The following is an 11030-nucleotide window of genomic DNA, read 5'->3' on the forward strand; positions in this document are numbered from 1 at the left end:
GTGTTTACCAAGTGTTCAAAACTGTGATCATTGTATAAAGAAGCCAAAGACATGGTCTTGGCCTCATTCATTCAATAAACTTATCAAGCATTTACTGTGTTAAGGATGGTGGACAAAATCCCTGACATCCTAATCCATAATTAATTGAACAAATATTTGCTGAGCATTTATTATGTGACACACACTGTTCGAGGTATCAATACTTGAGAGACATCAGTGAGTAAAATGGAGATAAATCCTTGCCCTCATGGATTGGAGGAGACAGACATTTAACAAAAATGTTCTTAATTACAATTGTGTGTGTTTAGTGGACCAACCTTCATCGGGCATCTGCTATAAGCTAAGAACTGGAGGACAGTGGCCAGTAAAACTGTGTGATTCTTGATCTTATTGACCTTAGTCTCCAGCTCCCAGACCGTTTATGTTTACTGGAGGAGAGAAGGGGGACACAAACAATTAGAAAATTGTACAAGACCGTATAAATTTCCAAAAGCTATGGAATACACTGTGAGAACTCTGTGGGAAGACATGGACTGTGGTCTGCTCTCAGGCAAGGGAAATAACATAAACAAAAGCTCATTGTTAGATCAGAAGGGGGATGGGCTAACTGGTATGAGGGTTCAGGGGAGCAGTAGGAAACAAAGTTGAATAAATAAGGGCCAGATTGTGGGGCCCTTGAAATCAGATATAGGAATTTACATTAAACTTATGTGTTAGGAAATAGTGAATCTATTAAATGGGTGTGTGTGTGACAGAGAGTGTGTATGAGAGAGAGAAAGAGAGAGACAGAGAGATGAAGAGAGAGACAGAGAGAGAAAGGAGAGACAGTTAATGAGTGATCAGAGGAATAAATTTTACCAGGGTTGTTTTCTTTCTGAAATATAATCCTTCACTGGCTCCCTCTTGGCAAAGAGCATAGTCCCAGTTCTTAGCCGGGCACACCATACCCTGCAAAAGCAAACCCCACCTATGTCCTCAGCCTAGTTTTAAACATTCACCCCATAACTCCTCATTCTGGACACACTGAACTTTTTGATCTTCCTTTCACACCGTAGTGGTTTGTAACAGATATATTTACTGTACCCTATAGCCCTTTCCCTTTCCTGGCCTGTTGTGACCGTATCCATCAATGCTGATGAGAAGATTCCCTCAGCCCACCCCAGCCAGAGCTGGTTTACTTCACCTTCCTTTTCTGTCATATCACTTTGTACATGTCTCAATTATAGGATGTATCACACTATTGTCACTGTTGATATATAACAGTCTCTGTCCCCTATTCTACTAGTTTGTTCATCTCAGACTCATCTCTGTCCCCTATTAGACTGTGAGTGAGACCATGGCTTAGTCTTCTTCATTCCCCCAGCACCAAACACAGAGCCCAACACGTGCTAAGATGAGGATGCTGAACAAGGCCTCATTTCCCACTTAGGGCTGTAAGGAGCAGGGCAGAGGGGTGACAGAGAGAGATTAAAGAAGAAAATGAAGAAGATTATGGAAATCATAGGGCGATCAGAGTAAGGGAATTAATGAGACAAGAGGGGCAGCATTCCTATAAAGCACTGGGATGGGTAATACCCAAAACTTTACCCAAAACAGGTGGGGTCAATTTAAAGAACCAGCTTTTCTTTAGCACCTACTATGTGTGGGTAACACTATGTTAGACAGTGTGGGGATATAAAGTTAAACACAACACCTTTCCCTATGATTTGGTTGGGAAGATAAGACAAAGACAGACTGGCAACATGCATACATACAAATATAAATTTTTTAAAGTTCTAAAATTTCAGTGTCATTATCAACTTCAAGACTTAATATGAAACCCCTCAGCAGTCAATAAGATATTGTCTTAAGAAATATTAAATATGGAAACTGACTTGCCTAGTTGAGATCTCAGCAAACCTCAACAAGCCTAGACTTGAAACAATTTTCTTAGAAAGTAGACTAAGACAAATTGACATGGAAATGCAAATTTTAATACCATTTAGAAGTAGTCCTCATTTCTATGTGCCCCAAATTGTATATTAAGAGCCTTTTTGAGAAAGGCAAGATCAGGGCTGGAAAAGGAAGAAAGGATTCATAGAGAATCTGAAAAGAGTAGATAGAAAAAGAGTGAATGAAAAAGAAAGAGACTTTCAGAGAAGGAATAATGAAAATACACAAAAGACAAGAGAAATAAAAAGATATTCCTATTTAGGAAAGTAATTTTTAAAACTATACCTATGAATTATCTATTTAAATGATAATGTTTAAATTTTCTGTTTAAGTGATGTTTATCTGATGGCTGTAATGTAAAACATGAAACTTTAAGAAACTAAGTAGAAGATGCTTTTAAATTTTATGATAGGCACTTAGCCAAAGGTAATTGGAGGGATTCTAGAAAAGGTATTAGAAAATGAAAATAGTAAGATCATTATATGAATAAGAGATAAGATGTATTCTGTGTGAAATGCCTGATGTCTTTGTCTTTTTCCTGGTTCCTAAGACAAGCAGTAGTAATGTCCCAAGACATTATCTAGCAGCTTAACTTAATTTTCTGTTTTATGTCAGTGTAATACTGGGATGGCTTAGACATTTAGTTTTTAATTTTATTTAAATTAATCAAACCTTGAGTGATTACTAAGTGGTTAGCCTCAGAGACCAGCTATGATCAATGAGCTGAACAGGGATTGGCTGAGCACCAAATGAAGTCATCAATTGAGCATTGTGTCCTAGGGTCCTGGAGAGTATAAAAGGGGGCGCAGGAGCCCTGCCAAACTGGCTCTTCAGTAGTTTCTGAACATGTAGACAACAGGATGTAGGACAGGTAAGTAGAGAAGAAGCAGGTACTGAAAGCAGGTACCATAGTAGTTGACTGAGGGTATGAGTTAATGTGAGTGGTCAGAATATAAACACTGATGTTCAAGAAAAGGTATGTGTGTGGGTGGGGGTGGGGGGTTGGGGGGAGGATGCTCTCATTGAGTTGGGGTTGAGCTGAACCTTAACTTGGGGGGCAGGAATTTTGAGTTTGGAGAGTGGGAAGTGAGTAGGGAACATCTTATTTATTGGGGAGATAATCATACTGGCTTATTGTGGAACAGAAAATTCATTTTGGAAAAATTGTAGGAAATAAGCTGATACATGTGTTGGGGGAGGCATTTTAATGTTTTTCTTTAAATGCTAAAGAAAAACATTAAAATCTAATCTTGAAGGTTACAGGAAGTTAATAGGGAAGGGACACACATCTATACTAAATATTGAATGCAAAACAAGCAGCAACAATACTTAAGGAAAGTATTTTCCTTTTTTTCCCTGTATTTTCGGCATCAAATGTGTTTTTGTGATCAGAAAAGGGGGAGAAATTAAGAGCTTGAAATAAACCACTCTGGGATGCGCAGGGTTACCTCTTAGGTGATTGGGCAAAAGTAAAATTCAACAAAAAACCCAAGTACAAGGCAGAATTGGGGAAATCATTGAGGTTCTTGAGCTTCAGAGGCTCCCAAGAGCCCTTGTTTGTGGTTAAATGCACAGTGGCAACCATGTCTCATCACAGAATGGGCCCCATTTTGATGAGGGAAACAGAAGTTGCCAGGGCTTAGTCCTAGGCAAGTTACTTAGCCTCTTTGAACCTGTCTGCTCATCTGTAAAATGTGGGTAGGGGTAGTCTCGGACCTCACAATAAGGGCTTTTGTGATGTAAGCATGAGGTAACACTTGTTGATTGCTTAGCAATGGTGATTGGTACATAGTCAATGCTCAATATTGCAGTCATTATTAATACTTTAAAGATTAATACTTTAAAGAACAAATTTATCTTATAACCTAGAGGATTATTTCTTACATTGCCTAGATGGGATTAGATGCCCCTTTGTCTGGGTTTGGACGCAGACCCAGGCCTAAATTTGAACTAAACTGGACTTCTGGGATTGGTGGCATGGCAACAGGGCGGGAGGGGCGGGTAGCAGGGTTGGAGGCTCTGATGCAAGGTGTTGTGGCCACAGGAATATTAAATTCCATGTCAGCTTTTGGTTTAATTTGGCACTGACTGTTATTCAAACAAAGCGGCGTTGTGAGTGGCAGAGGAAGGGAGAGGAGGAAAATCAACACATTCTTGGAAATAAGATGTGGCTTTTGCTTTGACTATTTTGTTTTTTCTTCAGCCACAGAAGTATTTATTTGCTCTCAGGCTCACAATGAAAATCCCTTTCAGGACATGGTACAAACCTAAGCTTCAGAGGAAATTTCCATTTAAGATGACAAGAATTTAGCAAGACTTCCCTTGATACTTTTTTGTTTTAATATGAGAACCCCTCAGATAGTGCTATTTAGTTTAGGGAGACAGCTTTGCATATACAGTACTTAGAGCCGCCCTCAACCTCATTTCCCGTAGCTATGGCATATGTGGTACTTTAAAAGTTGATGTCTGCCTTATTTCCTGACCTTGCCTTACTGTTTACCAGGTGTATAGATGTGTCATTTACCCATTCTCTCCATGTATGTATGTGTTAGGCATTTCTAATTTTAGGATTAAATTCTAGTATAAAGCATGGCAGTGCAATAATTCTCTAATAGTTGCTCTCTTGGACCTCAGACATCTGGCATGATGCTATAGGAGCTGGTCCTAGGTCAATATTTGAAGCACAGTGAAACTCTGTGTGACCAAGTTAATGGAACTTTCCTGTTTTCTGGTTCTGTGGTATATGTTTAAAGCAAGGTTTCAAGCAAAAAGTTTAGGCACCCACCTCTTCTTCACTAATGCAGTACTTATTGCCATAGCAATACAGTAAATGCTTTTGTGATGTTATGGTTGTGTCAGTGATGATGTAATTGGTTGGTTAGGAAACATATAGTCTTCTAATCCCATCCCTTTAGAAATCTCTCTCTCTCTCTCTCACACACACACACACACACACACACACACGACACAGTTTCTTCACTCAAAGAGCTTATACTTTAGTTGAGAAACCAGACCTTAATAGATGAAAAAAAAATCCCTCCCCTGAGGTTTCCAGTATTTAGGAGACAGTGAGGAGTGCTGTTGCTTCTTTTTTTTTCTCTCTCTCTTTAATTCCACTTTACCCCAAAGTTAGACTTAGAGCTGCCTGTGGACATATGGGACAGGAAACTTTCTGGTGATTCATTCTCATCCTGTAAGCAGTTTAAGTCCTTAGGAACACATGGTCTCAAGTTCTAGGAAGATCTAAGGAATTGGGAGAATTTCTTGGGGATGAGCAGACACCAAATACCATATACAGCTTGTTTAATAGTGGAGAGGATTGGAAAGCACAGTCATCTCTAGTTTTGGCTTTGCTGTGAGTTGTGTGACCTGTGATTTCAGGCTCTTTGTGGTCAGCTGGTCCTTGATCTGAAAAACCCGAGCACTGGAATATACAGTGCCTTTCAGTTTTAACATTTAAAAGGGGGGTCACATTTACCTGGTATTCTCCGTAGCACCTTCCCTTTTAAAAGTCTGTAGCTAATAGCTGAACTTGCATTTCAGGATTAATTAGTTTAAAACACTTTTCCTCAACTCTCCAGTTACTTAGAGGATAAGGGAGGAGCGGGATAAAGGAGCCTGGCAAATTCTTATAGAGAAATTCGAAAATTCATCTTTCATACCTACCTTTGGAATTCTTTCAACAAGTGAATTCTTATTCTTATGCTCCCTCCCCACCTCATAAAACAATGTTCAAAAATCGAATAGCACAAAACAGGGGAGAAAAAAACCCCAACGTAACTCCACCCCTCAGGTAAACTGCACTTTTCCTTTGGGTTTTTGTCTAAAAACATGTGACTGGACGTATGGCTCTGAGATCTGCTTTTGTTTTTCTTTGGAAATAATTTCTTGAGAGTATCTTGCTATGTAATAAAATATTTTAGGTCACTTTTCACCTCTTTCCATTCCTTTTTTTCCTTCTAGGGCACCAGGGGCCGTCGAGGTCGAATCTCAGAGCGCTGCTGGTGCCGCTGGTGATAGAAACAATATGATGCAGTTATAAGGGCAGGGGGAGGGGTGGCGGGCGGGAAAGATTCCTTGAGCAAAAAAATGAAGCAAGCTCCACTTTGAAGATCTAAGAAATTTCCGACACTAGAACCTTTTGTGTAGAGTTTTTGGCAACCTTCGACAGGGGGCGCTCGGAAATTGTCACTTTCCGCACAGCCGCCCGGACTTTACCCTCTAGAAAACTGTACAGTGTTTCCGGCTTTTCCCAGTCGCAGACGCTCGGAACTTTTCGGCAGTTTCCGGGAAGACTCGGGGGCTCCGCGCCTCGCATGCTCTGTTCCGAAAGCCTGGCGCGGCGGGGCAGGGTCTCGGGCTAGTCATGGCGTCCCCGTCTCGGAGGCTGCAGACCAAACCCGTCATCACTTGTTTCAAGAGCGTCCTCTTGATCTACACATTCATCTTTTGGGTGAGAGACGGAGACGCCCGGGGACCGGAGGGGATTCCAGATTGGGGTCGGGGGAGCGGGGTGTGACCCCGAGCGGAGGGAGCTCGGATCGGGGGTGGAGAGGGAGGCGCTGGTGGGGTTGGGGCGGCGGTCGCTGCTGGGACCCCGGCGCGGGTGACGACTTGCTGGGGCTCGAGCTCGGGCTCGGGCATCTCGCCCGCGGGGGTCGGGCGACAGCAGCCGAGAGGCTGAGCCGGGACCCAGACGTACCTAGCGGTCGAATTCGATGCGGGGGGTGAGGAAGGGAGTGAAGCCCCCCAGAGCAAGCAGAGGGTGTCCCCGGACCGTTGGAGAGGCAAGGCTTGCCCGGCCCCGGTGAGGGCTCGCTTGCATAATAGTCTCTTTCTTTTCACTGCTTCATAAGAGGGGAGTATTTCGCAGGTAAGTATGGTAATGGCTGCACACCCGCCAGTCTGTCCTCGGGCTTGCTTTGTGTACCATCCCTTTGTACCCTGTGCTCATCTCTGAACTGGGGGGAAGGGAAAAGTTTCTGCAACTCCTAGAAACACTCCCCCCCCACCCGCGGGAAGGTTTTCTTCCTAAGGTGGGAGTAAAACAGTTAAGGAAGTTTTGATCAGTATGGCAAAAAAAAAAAAAAAAAAAAAAGATTAAGAATTTTGTCAAGTTGCCTTCCCTAGCTGCCCCCTGGTTTTGTCCTGGCTACAGTGATCCAGTGTGTGGATTTATCAAGGCCTGTTCTTGTGTGCAGCTCCCCTGCCTAACCCCCTGTACAGCACCCCCCCCCCCACCCCCTTGTCTGCTAAATCCCAGCCACAGCTTTGTGGCCACAGACTGCTAAATCAATTCTCATGCCTGTTGTTTCTTAAACACCTAGTGGTTTGTGGTTTGAAGATGCTGCTGTATACAGTGTGTAACTCTCAGTTCTGATTTCCCACATAGATCACTGGTGTTATCCTTCTTGCCGTTGGCATTTGGGGCAAGGTGAGCCTAGAGAATTATTTTTCTCTTTTAAATGAAAAGGCCACCAATGTCCCCTTCGTGCTCATTGGCACTGGCACTGTCATTATTCTTTTGGGCACCTTCGGCTGTTTTGCTACCTGCCGAGCTTCTGCATGGATGCTAAAACTGGTGAGTCCTTGCTTTCTTAGAATTGGTTGTTGGTTTTTGAAAAGGCTTATATATTGTGGGCTTTGTTTCTTGGAACTAGGCATGGCCCTTTTTGATTTTTCCTCTTCCTTATGAAAACTTAGCAAGTAACAGTGTAGCTGCCAGTTCCCACTTTCGTTGTATTTTCTCTGCCCTTTTCAATAAAAATGTGCTGAACATTGACTCCCTTTGCAACTGTGATGTATCTTATTTATGCTGACTTGGATTTTCTTTTTATCCTGCAGTATGCAATGTTTCTGACTCTCATTTTTTTGGTTGAACTGGTCGCTGCCATTGTAGGATTTGTTTTCAGACATGAGGTAAGCCTGAGCTTGGGAACCTTAATATGAAAATTTATCCTGTAAGAGGATAAATAAATTTAAGTAATAGAGTTAAAAGATAGCTTTCATTAGTTTAAAAATCACAACTGTGTTGAAAGCTGACTTTTCAACCTGTAGCTGACAGTAATGACTTTCTGGTAAAAAAAAAAAAGAAAAGAACCTAGCCCACTTTTTTGGTAGACTGATAGTCACCAGAAGAAAATTAAAGGTACCCATAATTATTTGTATTCCCAGTCATTTTTCTGTGTATAAGTACCTATTAAAGTCGAGATAGTACAATTTATAGTTTTAGCGATAGGAAAATATTTAAAGCACAAAATTGATAACACAAAATTGATACCTTCTCCACTCATCAAAACCTTAGTATTGAATTAGAAATCAGAATTCCATTCTGTTAAATCTGGGGTTAGGAAATCATTCAGTGAGTACTGAGGGCTCATCAATGAGAGTGTTTTACAAAGTGGTAGCACATTCTCCCAGAGTGAGATTTTGTAGCTTAAATATCCCATAGGCATCAAATGTGTACTCAGTTGAAAGTGAAGAAAGATTGAGGGTGGGAGGACATACAGCAGTACAAAGCTGCCACTTGAATGAATATAGGTTCCCATAGCACTTTGAATTTCTGGTGTTTATCATCTTTTACTGGAATGTTTTGCTTGGGAATCCCCTTAACTAAACTATATTGCTTATAAGACAAGATTGGACCGTAGAAGTTAATTACCATACACGTTGCTGCTATCAAAGATAGGACTATTGGTCAGATATAGGAATTTCTTATTTGACCTAGAAACCAAAAGAACATTTTAAAATCTTTGTTTACTGGCCTGTGTTTCTTTGCTGTAGATTAAGAACAGCTTTAAGAATAATTATCAGAAAGCTTTAAAGCAGTATAACACTACGGGAGATTATAGAAGCGATGCAGTAGACAAGATCCAAAATACGGTAAGTGGTCATAGGTGGTGGCTTTTCAAGAGGGGAAAACATTCCCTATTCCCTCGGAGAAGAGGCTAGGGCTCTACTTACTAGACCTTGCCCATTTGTACTTTAGCAGTGAAAGTAAAGCCAACCCCAAGTGCTAATCTCATGAATTATAATGCCAGTAGTCTAAGATGATGGTTTAATTGTTTGACTACAGAGTGGTAATATGAACTATAAATGCTTTTGTTGAATTTTTTTCAGTTGCATTGTTGTGGTGTCACCGACTATAGGGATTGGATGGATACTAATTATTACTCAGAAAAAGGATTTCCCAAGAGCTGCTGTAAACTTGAAGATTGTTCTCCTCAGAGAGATGCAGATAAAGTAAACAATGAAGTAAGGAGTAAAAAAAGAATTTAGTTTTTTTCACAATACACAATAATCTGATATAGGGCAGAGCAGGTGTTAATCTTATTGAATAAATGAGGAAACTGATCTCAGAAAATTTATAACTTGATTTCACGCTTAAATACATAATCCAAAAGGTGGAACTTGTGTTCCTCAAAGGAGACAGGATTTGGTTTGAAAAAATAACTTTTAATAAAAGAACAATCAAAGGCTAAGGTAGCTAAAGCTCATCTTTTGCAGAGACGTGTGATCAAAGTATTTATTACTGCTTGAGCTATACTTCATGTTTTTTTAAAATTTCTCTTCCATTAGGGTTGTTTTATAAAGGTGATGACCATTATAGAGTCAGAAATGGGAGTTGTTGCGGGAATTTCTTTTGGAGTTGCTTGCTTCCAGGTAAGTCCTTGTAGTTTGGAAATGTTTCATCACTGATTTAGACTTCACTTATATGCTTACTCTAGAAAAAAACTTAAGGAAATTAGTAGTGAATTAGAAGTGAAAGAATATACCTGTATCCTGAGGTCTTTAAGCTTTGTGTGTATGTGTGTGTTTAATTTTGTTTGTATTTTATTTCCAGCTGATTGGAATCTTTCTAGCCTACTGCCTCTCTCGCGCCATAACAAACAACCAGTATGAGATAGTGTAACCAGCATAACACGGGCCTATTCCTCTCCAACTTTAAGGTATGTTCATTTTGATCCTCAGCTCTGTCAGTGTTAGTGTTTACTCCAGCCTATCCATGTGATGGATGGACTGAGTTTGCCAAGAAGGTCATGTCCAGCAGTGCATTCAAATATTGTTGGTACTGTGTTAGGCCTGCATAGGCCCTTGTCTCTCAGTACAAGTCATGGCCAAAAAGGACAGAAGGGCCTCTCTGGGTTTACCTACGCATGTCGGCCTAAAGATCCTAAGTGGTCCCCTTTCTAACAGATTTGGACCTAGTGTTGAGAAATGAAGAATCCCAATAGTGAGCTTACTTGTAAGGGTCCCTGGTAAGCACACTCTGCTCGTGATCAATATCGGCATTTTTCCCTGGTCTTTTACCTAATTCTCATTTACTGCGGTCCTCTGGTGGACTGTTACTAGAGCCATAAACTCATCTAGCTTAACTAGATTTTGGAGAAACATGTGTTTCAATAACTTCAGTATTTGAATGGTAAAACATGAGAACTGTAGCTGGCTGAATTAATCCCTAGGGTGCTCTTCACATTGGAATTGAGCCACTGACTGGGAAAACATGAAGATCTTCATTAGCAGACTAGATTAAAATGTGTGCAAATGAATACAGATATTGAAATGTGGGTTACAAGTAAATTAACTTTGTTTCTTTAATTTTAGGATATTAACATCCCTACCCCCAACCCTGTGAATTACAAGATCGCCTGGCTGGAAGACTGACATTTCCTACAGATAGCTTGAAAACCTACACCAGTAGTCTGATTCGATCAAGACATTTGCTTGATATGTTCAAAGTCCACCTTTTGTCCCATTCACGTTAGATCCTTGAAATCTCCATATCTGAAACACTGGAAGAGCTTAGTAAATTGTAAATGAAGCAATACTGTGTTCCTCATGACTTTTTTTTCTTAGTGTGGGGTTTTGAAAGGCACTGTGAGTTTGCTGTCAATGTAGTGTGATTGAAAATTGATCCCTCCAAACCTTTTCCCAGCCAGGGTTATCTGGTGTGATTATATAATTTGCATCAAGAAGTTAAAATGTTTTCATTAGTCTCTGTTCTGCTGATAGGCAGAGAGTCACATTGTGTAATTTAATACCAGCCTGTAGTTGACTGACACCCATCATTGCCAAGTGGTGGTGACGGCCTCTGACCT

At 40.9% G+C, this 11030-nt stretch overlaps 1 protein-coding gene across 2 annotated transcripts; it reads left to right on the top strand.

Annotated features, from left to right (window-relative positions):
- The first annotated feature begins 6168 nt into the window (after window positions 1–6168).
- TSPAN6 (tetraspanin 6) lies at window positions 6169–10757 on the top strand. Of its 2 annotated transcripts, XM_057718132.1 has the most exons (8): window positions 6169–6385; window positions 7325–7513; window positions 7777–7851; window positions 8716–8814; window positions 9052–9186; window positions 9511–9594; window positions 9776–9881; window positions 10537–10757. In XM_057718132.1, exons 1-7 carry the CDS (start codon window positions 6299–6301, stop codon window positions 9842–9844), a joined length of 738 nt encoding a protein of 245 aa, XP_057574115.1. In that variant the 5' UTR covers window positions 6169–6298; the 3' UTR covers window positions 9845–9881; window positions 10537–10757. The 2 variants fall into 2 exon arrangements, with proteins under 2 accessions (XP_057574115.1, XP_057574116.1); XM_057718133.1 differs by lacking the exon at window positions 7325–7513 and having other exon boundaries at window positions 6195–6385.
- The last annotated feature ends 273 nt before the right edge of the window (window positions 10758–11030 follow it).

Source organism: Hippopotamus amphibius, chromosome X, assembly GCF_030028045.1.
Source record: "Hippopotamus amphibius kiboko isolate mHipAmp2 chromosome X, mHipAmp2.hap2, whole genome shotgun sequence".
In the NCBI taxonomy this organism is placed as follows: domain Eukaryota; kingdom Metazoa; phylum Chordata; class Mammalia; order Artiodactyla; family Hippopotamidae; genus Hippopotamus; species Hippopotamus amphibius.

Excerpts from the sequence above, each read along its gene's own strand:
- TSPAN6 (XM_057718132.1), top strand. The coding sequence starts at position 6,299 with ATGGCGTCCCCGTCTCGGAGGCTGCAGACCAAACCCGTCATCACTTGT. Across the intron at positions 7,514-7,776 it reads CTGCATGGATGCTAAAACTG|TATGCAATGTTTCTGACTCT; the intron begins GTGAGTCCTTGC and ends TTTATCCTGCAG. Across the intron at positions 7,852-8,715 it reads GATTTGTTTTCAGACATGAG|ATTAAGAACAGCTTTAAGAA; the intron begins GTAAGCCTGAGC and ends TCTTTGCTGTAG.